Genomic DNA, 19,931 nt, shown 5'->3' with positions numbered 1-19,931 from the left:
TTGTGCGTTTAGGTTAGTGCACAAATTTCAACCAAATAGACCTGCAGCTAAGATGAAAATACATTCATACTGGGATCAGCCCTGAAGCGTTTATGCAGAACAGTGATCAAGGCATACTATAACATACGAGGCAGGCAAACGGTGCTTGTGCAGCTTAGTTGGTAGTGCAGGAGTCCCGGAAGGGCTCCTTTCGTGGTCTCAAATCCCACCGCAGGCTTATACGCCTTGCACACGGGAATGTTTGAGAGACCGGCTTGAATTGGTATTACGCCATGAATAGGCCTGGCGTACTATGATCAACTAAATACTATGTGTTTTTGATGGGGAACTACGAATACCGAAGTAGTTGTGGCATTTACATGTTCAGATCATAAAGCGCTAAGTATTAGCATGATTTGGGTACAGGATATAGCAACATTTTTTGGTGAACGATACTTGGTTCTGTTGTTGTTATTGATGGTGCGTGGGAAGTACAAACAACGTTTTCAACAGCGTCGCATTTATAATGTTTTGCCAACCAGCACTGGTATTAACCGCCACGCAGCAATACATGTATATTTGCACAATAGAACACCGGAAAAAGATCTCATTCTTTTGCGTTAATAAGCTGCACAGTGACACACATTGTTTCGAACAGCCATGTCACATAACGACTATAGTGCATTCACAAAAGGAATGCTTGTTCTGTTTACGCCTGTTAAGATAAAAGCGGAGCTGTATATTTAAGTTGTATTTGGTATAACATTTTTTGACAATATTTGGACTAACATCAAATTCAAAGTTTATTTGTTATGTATATTTGTACGATGCTGCATGAAACGGGAAACTTACTTCTATCTTACAACTGATGAATTTACTTAACAATCAGTACAATCGATACAACTTATAGAAAGCTTTTACAAACAATTACGTATTTGATTTGTATTGGAGTGTGAAAGGTGATCTGGTTATACAAGCAATGAAGAAATTATTTTACCATGTTTTTGTGGTGACTGGATTTACAGTTCTTATGTTGGCCTTTTACGGGAGTATGTTCGACTCTGTATTGGTTTCAGTAAAGCATCAAACTCAAGAACTTGAAGATTCTCTTGTAGAAATCGAATTTAGAGATTCTGTTGAGGAAAATAATCAAGCATTGGAAAGAATCGAATCAAAAACGGCTACTGAAGAAACTGAAAGTGTCCATAAAATTACAGGGCCGATCCTTAAAGATCCTAAAACATTCGTATCGGTTTCGTTATTAAATAAAACAGATATGGAATTTATGAAAAGGATGAAACATCGAATGGATGAAAGAAAAGCAAGAGTCAAAGAAAACTGCAAACAGTTGGGTAAGAACGAAACAATACAGTGGTATTTGTTTTTAAATAGCCTATTAGGTTGGCCTCAAAATTTGTAATACAGGATATTAAAACTTTAAACCAGATTCTCCCAGCTCATTGCTTGGTGGATGAAGACTATAATGAACCTTATTATTATTGCTTCAAATTTTGAAGTTTGACGAATATGTTTTAGGACTTCACCACAACTGGAAATCCATGCGGCAAAGTTTAATTAGTTCATCTGAGTACAAGGCGGTTATGTGTCAAATACCAAAGACGGGAATTACGATGTGGAAACAGCTTTTCGCCGATCTCAAAGAAATCGACTTTTCGGTTAGTCCTGAAAATTCGGTTAGTCTACCTCAGGGGCGGGCAACTTCTCCAATCGGCGGGCCTGATATGGGAAAATGAAGTACTTGGCGGGCCGGATTCCTGAATCGATACATTAATCGCGTATTTATCCAGTGATTTAAAACGGATTTTTGACCACCTAAACCAGTGGTCTTCAACCATTTTAGCGAAATCGCCCCCTTGCTAGGGCACTGACTCAATATCGCCCCCCATTATATCGTTTTTTTAAAGTTCTTGACTCTTGGGCATTTGCGTGCAATTAGATTTACCCAGCACCAACGAATGCATATGTTAACAGTTAAAACCCTATTTAATTGCTACAACAACACTGAGGGTCAATTTCACGCAATTCTAACGCATCCAAGCAAAGTTTGTGACGTCATAGACAAGATAACATCATACGATTATGCGCAAACAATAGCTATTTTTGTTATTTTGATTAAAATGGGGCATTACTCGGCAGCAGAGAAAACTATACTTTCCACATTAATAACTTACACTAGATTTATCAAATTTAAGGATGATACAAAAACTTCGCAGTTTTTGAAGCGCTAGCAGACCTATAGAAAGTGTAAAAGTGAAACAAGTTTGAGGGAAAGCTCGTTACCGTTATATTGAAAAGGTATAGCCGGTCACCATACACAGCCTTAATTAAGCGTTCCCTGTGACCAAATAAACAGCCCAACTTTGCTCTCGAGATCGCAAAAAGTACAAACAAATCGCCAAAAGCAATTTATTCAAACGGAGGCAAAAGCTAATGCGCCCCACGTGCCTGGTGTTTGTTTGCAAGACAAATAAAATTTGCTCGTAAGTCAGCCTAGTCTCACAATTCTTGTATATTTTTAAACAATCAGTAATTTTGAAATCGCCCCCCTTGGAAGTAAAATCGCCCCCCAATCCCAAAAATGTCACTATCGCCCCCCGGGTGGACGAAATCCCCGTTGAAAATCCCCGATATTGCCCCCGTTGAAGAACCCTGACCTAAACCAAATAGAATCAAGAACGTCACAATTACAATACAGTTCAAACAATCAAACTGATATAACATAAAATTATTCCCCACAGCAAATTTAATGCATACACCACAGACTTAGATACTGCTATAACACTAACTAGGCTACACGTGTGGAAACAAAGGCAACCGTGAAAGCAAGCCACACACAAGGTTGGCAGTTATACCGTAACAATGGACGTATGGTCCAATGGTAACAACGGCGGGAAAGTTTTTAGCTATTGGGGAGCGTTACTGTCCGTTACAACTATAATTTGACGTAGTATGCATGTAGTGGGGTATTGCCGCAGACTGTGGCCGCGGGCTACATTACCATGTAAGACCCGGAAACTGTCTGCGGGCCGCTCAAAATCCCGTCGCGGGCCGGATCCGCCCCTGGTCTACCTGAATTGCCAAAACTTAAAAATTAAAAAAAGTTTGTCTGCCTAGGACCCAAATTCGTGTTCCTAAACACACAAAGAATCACAAACATATACCCCGTTGACAGACAGATGCATTCATACGTTATTTGAAAGCGTGTGACGGCTTAATTCTCTACACACAAACACGAACCAATAATTTTTATCTGGGAAAAAGGCCGCCATAAAGCGAATGTTACTAAATATTCCATATTAGTTCACAATATAACTGAAATGAATATTATTACTAAGTTTAATGATTTTGTAATTTAACCACCGCAGGTCAAGTGTAAAAGCTTTTTAATATGATTGGCAAAAGTTACGGAGTCCAAATCCATAATCATTTTTTGGTTTTTTTTACTTATTGCTTTTTACAGGGACAAGGATACGTTACAAGGTATTTCAGCAAATACCAAATTAGTGGTGCAGAAAGGGACAAACGATTAAATGATCCTGATTGGTTAAAAATGACGGTCGTTCGGGAGCCGCTGGAAAGACTGGTTTCGGCGTACAGATCAAAGATAGAACCTCCTACCGACCCTGGACTTGCAAAACTGGCCAAACAAATACAAGAAATGTATGCTGACAAAACCGACCCTGACTACGAAGGTACAGCAATTTGGTTAACAGGCAACATGTGTAACATATAGGCCAGTTTTCCCCGTTTTGCAATATTCCACTAGCAAACCGTTTTTTTCAAAACTTTACCATCTTTGAACATGTTTTGATAAACTATTTGTGAATGAAGCATAGCTGTGTTTCTCAAATTGTTTATCTGTACCGCCATTTTAACCGCGTATCAGTCTCAAGTTTATCGAAAAACCTGGTTTTAAGTAATAAAGTTTGCTAAGACATTTCAGTATAGCATGTGCGCAGCCGCAAAAATTAGTTTCTGCGGCGAAAAATGTGCTGTAGCGAAGTAAATTTGTTTTCTAACCTAGGTGATTTAGTTTTTGCCCGCTTAATAAAAGGTGTAAATTTTATTTCATGAAAGTTACCGTATTCAATGTGTAAGTTTTGTAAACCAATGTTGCAACACAAAAACTTTTGTTCTAGAACGAACGATTCCCACGTTTAGCACATTCGTGAATTTCCTTGTGACGGAAAGTCCTATGATTTCCTACCGATATGATCAACATTGGGCAACGTTTTCCAAACTCTGTCAATTTTGCGATTTCGAATATGACTTCATAGGTCACCAGGAGACTGTTCAGGAAGATTCAGAGTAAGTATTTCAAGTAGCCTAATTAATAATAAGAAAAATAATACTTACAAATCAAACAGACAAAACCTTGGTTGTTTTGATTTAACCTGGTCTAATGTTACTTTGCAGCACACGACATAAAAACTAAAGTTTTAGCAGTTGTCACTCCAATAACGTTAGAGATAATAATATTAATAAGCAAGAAATCTCTAACTGTAGCGTCAACGCGCAAAACTTTTGTTCTTATGTCATTATTCGTTCTTATGTCATATTTTTTGTTCTTATGTATCACCTGTTTCCATTCCCGAAAATGCTGACAAATGAGCGGCAAAAAGGGTACAAGTTTTGCAAAACTTTGTTTTACGTTTAATTGCACTTGTTACGTTAAATTTAAGTGTTTTACTTTCAATGTCAGGGTAGGTTGGTCTACTGTTTAAAATATTAAATTAATCTTATTTCAGATACTTCTTGCGACTCGTTGGCGCTCCCAAACGGTTTTCACTGCCTCACGGTCGTCAAAACAAGACCGATCATGATATGGCTTACAGTTACTATTCAACTGTAAAACCTATTGACCGGGTGATGAAGCTTTACAAACTGTACGAAGAGGATTATATTTTGTTTGGTTATCCCCGCCCATCCTGGTTTGATCGTTTGTTCAGCGAAAAGCAAAATGACTCCTAAATTTAACATGGTGTTTTACTCGTATTAGTTTGCTACGTTTTTTCCCCGTTTTGTTTTCTTAATAAACTCAGCATATTTGTGTTATCAGACATTAAAGTAAATATTTTTATCGTGCAGTTTCTTTTTAAGACTGATGCGATTGTTTTAAAACGTGAAAACAATTAGGTAATGAGTGTAAACTACTAGCTTTACTGTACTGTAACACCCAATGGTTAAGAATAGACGCGTTATGTGGAACGACCTGAATAATACATAAAATGCCATGTTGCACCAGACATTTAGAAAATATTGATATAGCCTACTACGTCAAACAAAGATGCATATAGCTTGAAACAAAGCATATATATTAATTCGGTTTACACGCTACCATCCAGTAACTTTTTAACAGGAAGTGATAACCATTCTGTCCCGTGGGAACAAATAGAAATGAGCTTGTACAACTGATGACAATCAAAAACTACAGGTTGCAATAGCAAGCAGCTGTTAGCTGGTTTAGCAGCAGTTAAGGATCATTTCGATGTTGGCGTAATGGTAAACACGTCTAGTTAATAAAGGCATGTTGCCAAAATTTAGATGGCGTAAAAAGTATAGCGTAGCGTTGTTTAGTACTGCCGAGCTGAGTTAACGCAGAGTAAATTCATTGCAGTAAGCTTTTAATGTAGGTACTAGGAGGTTATTGGTTTTGCATTCTATTTTTTTGTAAGCTTTTCGACTTGTTTACTTTAGTGCATTGGTAGTGGTGTTCGTTTTAACGCTTTATCTAAATTTATCTGCATGTTTTAAACAGACCTTGGTTTACACATCACAATACGGCTACGTCACTGCTTTTAAATGCACGATGAAAAAGACAAACTTTCTTTTATTGATTATAATTGCTGGAGTAAATGCACTCATATTAGCATATTATAGTTCGTTCGACATCCTCAAGAAGAATCCCGAAATTAATGAACATAAAGATTCTGTTGTCACAAACAAGCCCGCACTTGAATCTAAGCAGGTTACAGAAGTAAACGCAAGATCTGAATTAAGAAACCATGATTTGGAAGGTCCTACTTTAGAAGCGCCCACTTTGAAAAAGTTTGCATTAAAAGAACAAGCGCTGAACAAGCCTGTGCTATTAAAGCAGACAGTGTTCATTAATAGAGACATAAAACTAAAAGATGACCAATCCAAATCAGAAGGAGCTTTGCAAATCGGAGAAACTGAAGCACTATTTATGGACAGAATGAAGATTAGGATGGATGAGCGAAAAGCAAGAATCCAAGAAAAATGCAAAACGTTAGGTAAAATACAAATATTGTCGATTTGTTAAATCCAAGGGGAGAATTTCTCCCCAGGGAGGATTTTTTAAGCTTGAAGGAAAGATTTGGTGTAATTTGTACACGTCGTTTGTAAATAGAGACTTTAGCTGACACAACCTGAATATGTATATAACCTGTGAAGATGATAAAATACTCCTTCAAATGATCTTTGTATGGTTTAGCATCTACCATGACCATATGTAGTCTACTGGAAAAGAATAAAAATGCTTTAAATTGTTAAATGAAGAATATGTCGATTAAGGTTGGAAACCACTGATGTAGAGTATCCAACAATATCTTTTTGCACGTTCTGCTCAGTTGGACTAAAAACTAGGGATGTACCGAATCGGCTAAATTTTGATTCGGTCGAAACCGAATATTCGGCGGTTTTGCCGAAGAAATTCGGCCGAATCAACCGAATCATTTATGACGTCACGGGAAGTGGTACGCTACGCGTTTGCAATAAAAAATGTTTATCAACCAGGCAACCAGAATAGTTGTGCTTCGTCCTCATTTCAGTTCTGTGGGGTTCAAAATTGCCTCAAGCATGATTGGCAAATTGCCAATGAATTACTAATTTGTTTGAATACAGTGGGAAAAACGATAATGTATTGAAAAAGATAAAAAATGACGCGATTTTCGTTATGTTTGGGCGTTTGAAAGATTGCTTAGGCCGTAATAAGCAGAAAAGACACGTTTAACGCTTTAAATTTGTGTTCGTAAAAGATTCGGTTTTGGCCGAATCGCAACAAATTATTCGGCCGAAACCGAATCTTTGCAAAAATGACCGATTCGGGCGAATAAATTCGGCAAACCGAATATTCGGTACATCTCTACTAAAAAACAGTTTTTTAAGTATCGTTGTTCATATCATATCACAACTATATCAAATATTTTTGGCCAGGACTTCAACACAACTGGAAAAAGATACGGGATTTTTTGCTTACGGTTTCTGAGTACAAGACGATAATGTGTCAAATACCGAAAACGGGAATCACCAATTGGAAACGACTCTATTCAGACTTAAAAGGAATTAATTTTAATGTATTTAATTGTCACCTGTTTCAAAATTTTAGGTTATCAAATAAATTTATTTGTTGTATTAATAATATTCTATTTTGTAATGACCCCAGCCCTGACAAAACTTGTTACACCGATGATTTCGCATACAGTCAAAACAAATAGCTATTTTGGGAAAATACTGATACAAATAGTTTTGCACCACATGTTTTTAATATGCCCAAATGCAAACAAGAATAGAATAAGTTCCTTAACTAAAAATAAAAATAAACATAAGAAACTAAAAATATTAACTAATCGCAATATTTACCATAGGAATACAGTAAAACCAATAGACGATAAAATCCTTGGTAAAACAGAATCAGTCGGTTCAAATAAAGGAATATATATTTCGCATATGTGGCATCATCAGTTCCTGGAAATCGAAACACAAATCGATATAAAAGTGAAGCAGTATAGCAATTAAACAAGAGAATGTTGTTACTAACTGCCAAAGCTACCTGAACCAACTTTAACCGACTGATTCTGTTTTACCAAGGATTTTATTGTCCATTAGTTTTACTGTATTTAATTTAAAAAGGCAAACAGTGATCGTCAGTTTACGCCATGCTGTTGGTGGTTTTGATCTACTACTAAAGTTTTTATTTTCCACAGGAACAATCGTTTTTCGTGAAATATCAAGTGAGTGGCGACGAAAAAGTACGTCGACTGACTGATCCTGATTGGCTAAAAATGACGGTCGTGCGCGAGCCGATGGAACGTCTTATTTCAGCATACAGATCAAAAATAAAGCCTCCGCATACTACTCAAGTGGCACGGGTGATACAAAAAGAGTTTGGTGACAAAAGCGACCCCGACTACAAAAGTAAGAAATGTGTTTTGTAAACTTTAAACTGTACCTTCTCTAGTCGTTTCTAAGTCCTGTTTTTTTCAAATTTAAGAACAACAAATTTAGAGTTTAACTATGCTAAAGTAACACAGACTAGTATTTGTTTAGAATATTGTTTTACAGAAAGAATTCAGTATATCGATTGACTTTTTATTACTTTGTATTAAAGCAGTGGTTCCCGCGCATTTTAGAAAAAACATTATTTGGCGCACTACGAACATTTGAATAAAAAATATATTTCAATTTTTTATTTCAGTTTAAAATGGCACAGCAAATTAGCTGACAAAGGCACTATGAGGTCATAAAGCCGCTATGCAGGTCACTCTCATAGTTAAATAGCCTAGTTCAGTAGTTCTCAAACTGTGCGTCGCGACGCCTCGACGCCCGTCGTTTCAGTTTTTCAAGGGCGTCGCAGAAACGTTTCGTGGCTTTTTGTTGTTGTATCAATAAACATAACTTTAATAATAAGTTTCCTCATTAACTTTTATTTGCTGGTGCGTCGCAAGTCCAGAAAACTTTTCCAGGGGCGTCGCAACAAAAAAAGAACCTCTGGTCTAGTTGAACATCTCAGAGACATGGAGCATGTTGGCCTAGTGGTCTAAGCACCTGGTATACTACTACTCTACTTGATTGATTTTAATTTCAATATTTTTTGCGGCACACCTAATGACATCTCGCGGCACACCAGTGTGCCGCGGCGCATACTTTGGGAACCACTGTATCAAAGTAACAAGCTCGCGAGCCTCCCGACCCATGCTCTAATCTACTGTCATTAGGCACCAGAAATAAAATGGAAAAAATAGGTAATAGTTTTACACTTTTTTGCAGGTCAAAACTATCCCACATTTAGCACATTTGTGAAATTTCTTGTGAAAGCAAATTCAAGCGTTTCAGCCAAAAGAGACCAACACTGGTCAAAATTTTCCGACCTGTGTCATTTTTGCGATTTCGAATACGATTTTATCGGTCGCCAGGAAACCATTGAGGAAGATTCAGAGTAAGTGTGTAAACTTAACAGAGCCCATTAGGTAGTTGCCTGTATGTTAATACCATACACTAGTGTTTCTCAAACTTTCAGCATGCGGCGTGTTAAACTAACTTACTTAACTTTTTCCACGACACGCTTCGCGGTAAACATAAACAAACAAAGAATGTTTATTTTAAACTTCATTGTGGTAGGTGAGGATGCTTTTTAATAACAATAACAAAAATATTAGCTCTGCATCTTTGCCATGCATTCCAGTATTTCGCTATTAAGTCCTAAAACACCCGGGAATGTTTGCACTTTAAAATAGAAAATATTTTGCGGCAAACTTGGTAATCTCACACAGCACACAGTTTGAGAATCACTGCCATACACATTTCTTTGCGTCTACCACAAACAGCTTGATTTCCACATTTACATTGCAGTCCATACAATTTAGTTTCAAATGTACTTAAAGTCTTAAAACTTCTGGTTTCATAAATTGGCTTTGGGTTAAAAAAATATTTTAAAGATAATAATTATAGCATTGACACAAGGTTGAGATTATTTGGTTCGTATTTGTACAAGTGTGTGTCTTGTGGTCCTACCAATCGCCTCTCAGACTAATGGATTTAGTAAACTTTTTTTTCAGATACTTTTTGCGACTCGTTGGCGCGCCAAGGCAGTTTTCACTAAAACCCGGTTACCGAACCAGAACTGATGACGAAACTGCCTATCGCTATTACTCTACAGTAAAACCACGTGAGCTGGTACTGGAACTCTACGAGATGCTGAAGGACGAATACATTTTATTTGATTATCCTCGACCGTCATGGCTCGACCAACTGTTCAGTGAAAGCCAAAATAGAACTTTGGTGGTTTAATGAAGTTTAGGACAATAAATCAGTCAGTTATTTTTTATTTCTTTGAACTTATATATGCAGTTTTTGTAGTTAATTTGTCATTGATTAATTGAGTTCATGTTTTATTTCAACAAGCAAAATACAAATCAAGTCTTGTTTTAATAAAATTTTGAGATATCATTATTGTAAAACCTTGTAATGCAGAATAAACAACTACCAATGTATGATTAGGAGCTGATGATTTATGTGAGCAACAGCTCATAATTGAAAAAATACGTTTATATTTTTTTTTTTTGCTTTTCTTTTGTTAATAGGAAGTTACGTGGCCAATATAAGGCAAAAATGCCAGGTTGTAGCAGATATTTAGAAAATGTTACTATACTTCCTCAAACAAATGCTGGTAACCTATGTACAGTATATTAAATTAGACAACAATAGGGCTCGCAACAAAGCAAGTATTGTAGGCGATTTACGTGCCATCGTTTTGACAGGAGATGATAACCAATCTGTGTTGTGCGAATATCTGTGCAACAGATGACAAACTTACAGGTTACCTGCTACAGATAAATTCTGTATAAAGCATGAGGTGGCTGTATTGGGGATTGGTGCGCAGTGGGTGAACGTGTAGACAAAACTGTTTAGTGCAGGAAGTTTCAATAGCTACGATATAACTGCCCGCTTTAATTCTGTTTGACTGTGAGCTTTTTGACTTTTAGGTTGTTTTTTAGTACATTGTTAATTAATAGCTTATCTAATTTGCCTGCATGTTTTTAAATAATATACAGTTCTACACGATCTACACAGTTTTATGATTTCAGATTTATTTATGTTTGGAAAAACTGTTAAGTGTACAATGAAAAGGACAATTATTCGTTTATTGACCATAATTGCTGGAGCTTATGTACTTATGTTAGCATATTACAATAGTTTGATCAACTTGCTCCACCTGACATTACAGAATATAAAGGCTCTGTTGTCAAAGACGAGTCCGTGTTCGAAACATTTGAATCAAATCAGGTAACAGAAGAAAACACAAATTCTGAATTACAAAACCGCAAGTTGGAAGGTCCTACTTTAGAAGCGCCTGCTTTGAAGATGCCTGCAGTAACAGAACAAGCGATGGGTAAGCCTGTGCTATTAAAGCAGACTGTGTTCATTGATAAAGACATCAAAATGGAAGAAGACCAATCCAAATCAGAAGGAGCTTTGCAAATCGGAGAAACTGAAGCACTATTTATGGAAAGAATGAAGGTTAGGATGGATGAGCGAAAAGCAAGAATCCAAAAAAAATGCAAAACGTTAGGTAAAATACAAATAATGTTAGTTTGTTAAATCTAGGGCATTGTTTCTCAATCTGGGGGTAGCGGGGTCGCCAAGCAGTTTTGAAGGGTTCGCGAAGACGCAATCCTTTTCAGAATCATTTTCTCCGTATCATAAAAACTTTCCTGCAGACTACTTGAAAGCTTATAGTGACATGAGCCATAACCACAATTTTAGGGTTTTTTGTACGAAATTTGTTAGTAAATGTATGAACACATTCTGATGGGCGTCGCGTTGTGTTAGAAAACCTCTAAAGGGGGTAGCACAGTAAATAAGGCTGGGAAACACTGGTCTAGGGTATCTAAAAATCTCAATACACGTTTTGCTCAGTTGCAGTAGAAACCACTTTTTATGTACCTTTTTTGTGTTATTTTTGACAGGACTTCAACACAACTGGAAAAAGATACGGGAATTTTTGCTTACGGTTTCAGAGTATAAGACCGTAGTGTGTCAAATACCGAAAACAGGAATCACCAATTGGAAACGCCTCTTTTCAGACTTAAAAGGAATCATGTTTGATGTATTTAGTTGTCACTTGTTTCAAGATTTTAAGTTATTAAAAGCCTATTTGTTATTTTTATGATTTTTCCTTTTGTAATTATGTTTGCTCTTAGTTTAAAACATATTAGCCTACGTGATTTTGCATTCAGTCGAAAGAATATGCTGGCAAACAGAGTTTTACAGCACAGGTTTTAAATACGAATATAAACTATGTAAGCACGATCAAGAGGAGGTCTTTAAATTATTAAAAGTACTGACTAATCGCATTTTTTTCTCAGGAAGCATTGTTTTTCGAGAAATATCAAGTAAGAGGTGAGGAAAAAGTACATCGACTGACTGATCCTGATTGGTTAAAAATGACGATCGTCCGCGAGCCGATGGAACGTTTAATTTCGGCATACAGATCTAAAATAGAGCATTCGCCCTTTTCTAAAGCGGGACAGGAGATACAAAAACTATTTGGTGATGAAAGCGACCCCGAGTATAACGGTAGGAAACTGTTGACCCTTTTACTATATCGTCTATAGTCATTTCTTGGAGTGGTTGATATTTTAAACATAGGTATATTCAAAGGAAGAGCTATGTATTTTTAGCGTTTCCTTTAAATACGCCTATGTTTTATATATATTAACTAAAATCACTAAAGTTTTCTGAATTCCTAAGGCCACAAAAACCACAATTAACTTATTGTAGCCTTTGGAACTAATGAAGGTTAGGAACCAAGTTTTTCAGTTAGCTTTATTGTTATCTTTTAGCCTCATCCAACCTAAATAACCATAGCCGTCAGCATTTTCACACAAAATGTTAAAATTCGTTTAGGTTGGTTTATTTGCCTTGAAAATGAAACGAAACCAACAGGGAAACTTGGACATAAACATTATACTTGCGGGGCAGCGAAATACCGCTGATTTGGAGTCTCAAGTAGTCTTTCCTTTTTGTTTTACTCAAAGAACTCAATACACAAATTAATTACTGGTTACTTATGGTTTTACAAAATGAAAACTAAGAGGGTATGAGCCATACGCAGTTATAAATCGATTTTAAGATTTGCAAGCCATAGGTTCCAAACTTGCTCTAATCTGCTCTTACTAAGAACCCAAAAATAAATGAAAATATATAAATACTGCTACCTTTTTTGCAGGTCAAAAGATTCCCTCATTTAGCACATTCGTGAAATTTCTTGTGAGAGCAAACTCGAACGTTTTAGCCACAAGAGACCAACACTGGAAAAAGTTTTCCGACCTTTGTCATTATTGCGATTTCGAATATGATTTTATCGGTCATCAAGAAACCATTAAGGAAGATTCAGAGTAAGTGTGTAAACTTAACAGAGCCGATCGAGTATTCCAGTTGGTGAATATCTAAGTCAGTGGTTCCCAACCTGGGGTTCGCGGACCCCCGGGGGGTCCGTGAGATGGTTTTAGGAGGTCCGTGAAGGCAAGCTTTTTTAAGTATCATTAACCAAAAAAATATAATGCAAGAAACATAAAACATAAAAAAATACTTACGGTAAATTACATTGGGGGTCCGCAGACTTATAAAATTTATAAAAGGGCTCTGCGACTACAAAAAGGTTGGTAACCACTAATCTAAGTGTTCTAGCCCAGAGTTGCAGGTCGGACCGGACTTTCCAGGGCGTGCTCGGGCGGTTCCGTCCGGGTTCGGACCGGGTTCAGGATTAAATGCTACATTCGGGCCTGGCTTTACACTATGTGTCAGTATTATATAAAAAAGTAACTAGCTAAGTAGCCAATTGCTTAACCTGACCTACTGTCAAACAGTCCAAAAACGCCTTGTTCAAAAGGTAAATTGTCTGTTATTGTATATTAAGTTATTGTCTTGATCTTTCCTGGGGTTCAAGGTGCATAGGCCTGTCAATCAAACTAACAAGTCGGGTTCGGGCTGCAGAGTTAGGCCCGTTCACAACCTTGTTCTGACCAATCAGGGCCCGTTATGTATTTTCGTTTTGCAGATTTAAGTGTGCCAATTTAATATCCATATCTTTGCGCCTTCGCATAACTGTTTCATTTCCCACATTAACACCACAGTCCAAACTAATTCAGTTTAAAATGTACTTCTACACTTCGAACTTGTAATTGTATAAATGTAAAGACATACTCCAAGCAAAAATGTTTAAACTAATTGAGCTTCTTTTTGGGAAATACATTAAAAAGTAAAAAACAAACAAAAACAATTTTAATGGCTCGTCAAATTTAGTATAGTTATGAAAGTCGTTAAACTAAAGTACAAAAATCCTATGGTTCTATTGTATATATGCTTACTTTGTGGTTTGACTTGTGGTAACTATTGAAATATAAACACCCTTTCTATTGACCGGTCTATATAGTGTTGCGTCATTTTATGACATAACACGCTATATAAGTCAAAGAAACGTTTAAATTAACCGTCAAGAACTTGGTCACACAAATAGCCACAAACGTCACAAACGTTCGGAACCCTCATCCCTTTTATATTCGGTTATGTAGATAAGGTGCATTTGTCAAATCAGCATCTCTAGGTAAATGTATCTTGTTTTGTTTTAAGTCTTTCACACGCGATTTTGTAGTAGTTGGTTTGCACGCAATTGCACGCAATGTAGAACTGCTAATTTAGCCCCATTAAAATTATCGGTGCCAAGTCGAGTGTAACTGACCACTTCTTCTTTCGAGTAATTGCCTTTCTCTCTCTTTTTTCAAATATTGCTGGTGTTTAGTAAATATGATGTGTAACAGTTTGGAGTAAAACACTTCACTGTGCATTTTTGCGTTTAATTTGAAGATCGCAGTATTTCATGTCTCTATGCGTATACTGCTTTATGTGCTGTAACTGGTCTTTTTCTAAATATATTTCTAACCATATAAAATGCAGTGGCGTTGTACTTTACTTCAGGATAGGCAACTCAACAAAATAGAACTCACGCGGGTCCTTACGGCTATCGTGTGAAATAAATGAGACACAATTACTAGTTCAGTGGTTCTCAACTCGTTTTAAGTATGCATACGAAACAATTAACCTTTGAGGCTTAAAACCAATTTTAAAGAAGTGAGACACAATTATTAACAGCTAACATTTTGATACTCTTTCAATATGTAATATGTAATTATCTCTAGTTTATTAACAAATTTAGTTGACGTCCTGTGGACCACCAAAAAAGTCATCATGGACGACCAGTTGAGAACCATTGTACTAGCTGATATTCGTAAGACAAAACATTAGGTTTATAAAGACGACATAAGGCGCAACATATAGTGACATTTTTTGGTAAACTACGCTGCAAATGCAGTCACAATAGTGTTAAGGAAATATTGCCAAAATACATATTTGGCTAATGCTTTACATGGCAGGCGTCCAAAAGAGATGATTTTAAACGTGACTTGAACGTTATAGCAACGACAAAACTACAACATTTGGTTAAGTTTAGGTTTTATGGAAAAAAAATTACCCTTAATTATACAATGCAATGTGGAACTTTTTTTGGTCCAACTCAATATATACAAAATAGGTTTGTACTTAGCAGCCTGTAGCCATATGATCTTTGTCACATGGCTCAGGTAAAGTGCCATCTGCCATTAAGTCACGAATAAAGTATGATAATGAATGTTCACAAGAACCACCATCACTGCCGTACAGCCCACACCTCTTTCGTCTTCCCAATCCCCAGCATTCGCATCTGTATTGACCACGAAGAAATTCTAAGTCACTTTCGCAGACAATTTCGTGACCGGCATAATTGATCTGCAGGGGTAAAAAGGGGTAAATAAAGGGGGGTGAATCTTATGAATTTTTGAAGGCTCTCGAACATTAAAGTTTGCGATAGAACAGACTAATTCTTTTCGTGAAAAGGTCTTAAAACATAAAAGGTTTTTAAGATAACAAATAGTTTTTAAATGTGATTTTAAACTTTAACATGGGCACCTGTATTTGTTGTCACTGAGTTTTAAACATAAAACGACAAAACAATCATTATGCTGCATATTTGTGAAATCTCCCGAATTAAGAATCAGGTTTAATTTATGGTGATGGATGTTAATATAAATCAAGTTAACTTAGCCGAGTTTTATTCTTAACATCAAGTATAATTTTGAATTTGACCTACGTATTTTGTCGGTAAAACAATTAACCCATATCGAGTTGCATCAGCAAGACCTTGTAATTGGATATAAAACATCAAAATTTCGGTTATTACGGTTTTGGGTCTAGTTACTACAATATCTATTTGTAAGATTTTTAATGCAATAAATGTAATTGGCGTTACATTGTAATTGGCCCTATAGGGCTTATTAGCAATTGCAAATACAGGATATGAGGTATTGAAACATAGACGTTGAGAGCTTACCTTGTTGTTAGAACCAAGGTTACTTGCTATCTGCCTCCAACTGGTTGTATATTCACAATTAGGACCTGTTTTGCAGCGTGGGCATTGACAACTCGGGGTGTCAGAAGACCAGGTCCTGCTGTTTAGACAAGCTGCAGTTTTGGGACCCTGAAAAATGTTAATAAACTTTTAATAAAGTTTAAATGCGACAACAAGGGATCTTTGTACTGTGAAATACTACTTACCGTCATCTGTCTTCCGTGTGTACACGAAAATTTGCACTCCGAACCCACCACATTGTCATCGTTACATTTGGCCGAAACGTAGTTAGGAAGTTTCAAATGCGGACACACTGTTAAAAATGCGGTAAAATGTTACTAGATTCTTACTAGATTATAATTGAAAACACTATGGTTTACACTGTTACACTGTACAAACTTTACAGCACCAGCCTAGACTTTCGTCACAGCAAAAACACATTCTAAAACTGTGTTGAAACAATGTGCCTTCATTTTGAATTAGCAATCAATAAACAGAAAACATCAAACACTTTAACATCGGTAAAATTGTGTGCTGTGTGAAAAACATTGCACATCACAGCATGTAGCTTTGAATGATCTGTATTCTAAGTTATGATGTTTTATCATATAGTAAATTTTTTGATTTGTTGGATTATAAATGCCTCAAACCAGTAGTTCTCAACTTGTGGTAGAGAGACCAATAAAGTTGGCTAACATAGCGCTTTACTTTCACTTTTGCACCGTATTTTGGCATTTATTAAATATAGGTATTACTGAATGTACACATACAATTAAGTTTCCAAGTGCTATTGAATCCCAAGCCATTAGCCCTGACGACGCAAAGTGGTATACGGAATCAGAAAAAGTTTGTGAACCACTGCCTAAAACAGTTTCCTAGGTGAGTGAAACATAAAACTGTAATTATACCTGGCTTTTTGCACTTTGGTTGCTCCAAATTCCATTCGCCAGTGCTTAGACAAGAAACAACTGATTGTGGCTCAGCGTTATAACCTGACCAGCAGGCCACAGAGCACATGGTGCCGTTTTTCAAATCAGTGTAGGTTTGATCTGGATATAGCTCCCACTTAACATCTCCTCTTACACAATAGGATGAACGACTGATCTCCTTAGGAGCATGAAATGGCATGCACGAAATTTCTGCAGCATAAAGCCAACATCATTACTGGGAAACCGGAATATGATCAGTTATATCTTCTAATGTAACGTTAACCGGTGTTCACTTAGTTTCGTTATTCACTGTTAATGTCTCACCTTTGTTCTCACGCTTACTTAACATCTAGTTATTGCACTTATTTTCCACAATAATCTTACTTACCTATAAATGTATGTTTTTTTGTTTTGTTTTCTCGTATAATTTGTTTGGACATATTTATTTTCACGTTTTTCCTTTCACTTCTTGTTTTTCCGCTTTTGTTTTCTTGTGTTACATTTTCACCCTTTTTCACTTAATAGTTTTTTGTATGTTAACGCCGGTAAAATTCGAACGCATCCCCGCTTTAGTGATTTCCCGTGGCGCGTCGTGATTGGTTACTTTGCTAGAGGCATGTGATGTGGTAGTGGTTCCTCTGTTTGTGCACCAGTTTTCTCCTGGCCCTGGAGAAGTGTGCGCTTTGTTTTTGGTGCTGTTGTGCTGCTGTGTGGTATGGTGTAACGTAATGTGATTGAAAAGTACTTTTCAAAGGTTTTATTCATCATAATATATATTATTTAGCCAGTAGTGAAGTCACCGTTGTAACAATTGGTTTTAGCGGTAAGCCGTTAGTGCAGGGTCTTGGACCGTTTTACGAATTAGGGAGGTAGCCTCGGGTACTAAGATACAACCGGGATAGTTGGGAAGGTTTTGCGTTAAAGATCGAGGTCACCATAATTCAGTCACACTATTCCGGCAGTTATGCGTTCGTCGAAGAATAGACAACCAGTTAAGTGTTGTCGAAAAAGTTAGCCATATACAGTTTAAAAAGTTTCGACAAGTTTAAAAAGTTTTAAAAGTTTTGTTAAAGCTATTTTTTTTTACTTTTCGCATGTGTCGAGTTTGCCCACTGACATTGTATCTGTAGCTTGAAGAAACAAATTGCCATGCAACTGTTGAAAAGCAGTCCCACCCTTTTATTTGTCCGAAATGAGTTAAAACTATGTGGCACATTGTTAGATTTGTAGAGTAATTTTTAAAACTACTTTGTTCTGATTTGGTTGCCTTCAGTTGAGTTGAGTTAATTTCGCCGGTTGCAATTAATCGTAGCAGCACAATTGCAATACACTAAAGCCGGAAATAGCCTCACAAAGTACAGATGGTAAACGTGAAAAAGTAGCGGGCGGTGGATAGATGATATTATATACACGCTGCAGCTTTACCATTTCTACAAGCAGTGACCCACAGATTGCATTACACATTTTTGGTTTTCTGATGATGCTTAAACCAACCTTTTTGACAGTAGGGAACCTCTAAATTCCAAGTATCGTTAGCGACGCAAGTGGCTGTAATTGGAGGATCAAAATCCAAGCAGGTGGCGGAGGCGCAAACTGGTATGACAACAGATTCGGCGGGGCAAGTGTATTCACACATCTGCATGTTTCGATCATCGATGAAACAGTAAGAGCTGCCTCCATTAGCAGGACTTGGGCGAGGTCGACATGAAGGTGCTGTAACAGATTACTTTTATTATTAGTGTTGCAGAAATTATCACTTAGTGTTACTAATATTACATATTGTTGTTAACGTAGTTCGGATCACATAAGCTTTTTCCTTTTTAACCTGGGGTCACTCCAGTCGTTATTATCTTAACGATTGTGAGTCGTCTTCATTAGGTGACTTGAGTGCAAACTTATTGCACGTGATTTAAGTGGTCAAAGTACATAAGCCTACAATTTTGTCTCAAAGTAAAATTTGCGATCAACGAGTTCTAACATATTTGTCTTGTAAACGAAATTACAAACATATTTACTGAACAAAGTAGCCTACAAAAGAACATTTGTTTTAAACCGTGTTTGTAGAATGTCCACTCAAAACCGAAATTAAAACTATAACTTGAACAGACAAGTAATAACAACTATGCTATTCGGTCTACTTTTCTTGTTATTAGGAACGATGCTATACTTACGTTTATTGGGAACGCCAATGTAAACCACAGCAACCCCGATAACTACTGACAAAAGTGCAAGGAAGGCTAACACTGGATGACGCTGTGCAACTGCGTCCAGCCTCCAGTAAACTCTGTAACCTTCATCTGCAAAACACAGTAAAAGTAAAGTAAACCTAAGAATAATGATAGAAGGGAAAGAAAAGAGCAAAAGTAAAAAGGAATAATTTGATCAAAAACATTACTGCCAAGGTACTGGTCTATATAGAATACATCGTTCAGACGTTTCGACAATCTCTGTTGTCATCATCAGTGTCAATCAAGCTGTTGAACACGGTATATAAAGCACTAGGGAAAAAAGGTAAATGCCAGGTGTGTGAGGTGACGTCACAGGCGATAATAGGGAACTGGCGTTTAGAAAGGTGGCGTAGAAAACAGATAAGAATCAAAATTACTTTTCAAGTCCGTGTATAGTGTTCCTAAGCAAAAAAGGAATACAGTTTAAACTTTCTGATTGTTTTTGGTGTACAGAAACGGATTGACTGAGAGATGCTTTTTACGATTTAATTTAGAAAGGAGAGAGTTGTTAAAGACATGTAAAACAAACTAAGCGACAAAACACGTTATTTTCGCTGGATTTCATACTAGCCCTACCAAAGTCAAAATTAA

General features: G+C 36.8%; 4 protein-coding genes across 6 annotated transcripts; 3 read left to right on the top strand and 1 right to left on the bottom strand.

Annotated features, from left to right (window-relative positions):
- Positions 1-580: 580 nt before the first annotated feature.
- LOC145234580 (carbohydrate sulfotransferase 12-like) lies at positions 581-5,060 on the top strand. 2 transcript variants are annotated; one of them, XM_080099292.1, is made up of 5 exons: positions 581-1,331; positions 1,516-1,673; positions 3,461-3,692; positions 4,140-4,308; positions 4,749-5,060. In XM_080099292.1, exons 1-5 carry the CDS (start codon positions 959-961, stop codon positions 4,969-4,971), a joined length of 1,155 nt encoding a protein of 384 aa, XP_079955418.1. In that variant the 5' UTR covers positions 581-958; the 3' UTR covers positions 4,972-5,060. The 2 variants fall into 2 exon arrangements, with proteins under 2 accessions (XP_079955418.1, XP_079955419.1); XM_080099293.1 differs by having other exon boundaries at positions 586-1,331; positions 1,516-1,655.
- A 2,964-nt stretch (positions 5,061-8,024) lies between these two features.
- Positions 8,025-10,153, top strand: LOC145234221 (carbohydrate sulfotransferase 11-like). Its single transcript, XM_080098976.1, has 3 exons — positions 8,025-8,157; positions 9,010-9,178; positions 9,798-10,153. Exons 1-3 carry the CDS (start codon positions 8,025-8,027, stop codon positions 10,027-10,029), a joined length of 534 nt encoding a protein of 177 aa, XP_079955102.1. The 3' UTR covers positions 10,030-10,153.
- A 644-nt stretch (positions 10,154-10,797) lies between these two features.
- Positions 10,798-14,693, top strand: LOC145233379 (carbohydrate sulfotransferase 9-like). Its single transcript, XM_080098099.1, has 4 exons — positions 10,798-11,311; positions 11,709-11,848; positions 12,108-12,318; positions 12,971-14,693. The coding sequence occupies exons 1-4, from the start codon at positions 11,104-11,106 to the stop codon at positions 13,141-13,143; spliced, it is 732 nt and encodes a 243-aa protein (XP_079954225.1). The 5' UTR covers positions 10,798-11,103; the 3' UTR covers positions 13,144-14,693.
- Positions 14,688-19,550, bottom strand: LOC145233378 (E-selectin-like). 2 transcript variants are annotated; one of them, XM_080098098.1, is made up of 6 exons: positions 19,284-19,550; positions 18,607-18,838; positions 17,092-17,322; positions 16,390-16,496; positions 16,166-16,312; positions 14,688-15,564 (listed from the first exon to the last, which is right to left on the bottom strand). In XM_080098098.1, the coding sequence occupies exons 2-6, from the start codon at positions 18,752-18,754 to the stop codon at positions 15,340-15,342; spliced, it is 858 nt and encodes a 285-aa protein (XP_079954224.1). In that variant the 5' UTR covers positions 18,755-18,838; positions 19,284-19,550; the 3' UTR covers positions 14,688-15,339. The 2 variants fall into 2 exon arrangements, with proteins under 2 accessions (XP_079954224.1, XP_079954223.1); XM_080098097.1 differs by having other exon boundaries at positions 18,607-18,825.
- Positions 19,551-19,931: the final 381 nt, after the last annotated feature.

Source organism: Phallusia mammillata, chromosome 6 (genome assembly GCF_965637545.1).
Source record: "Phallusia mammillata chromosome 6, kaPhaMamm4.hap1.1, whole genome shotgun sequence".
Classification (NCBI taxonomy): domain Eukaryota; kingdom Metazoa; phylum Chordata; class Ascidiacea; order Phlebobranchia; family Ascidiidae; genus Phallusia; species Phallusia mammillata.
Note: the sequence above shows the minus strand (reverse complement) of the source record. Positions and strands in the feature narration are given on the sequence as shown.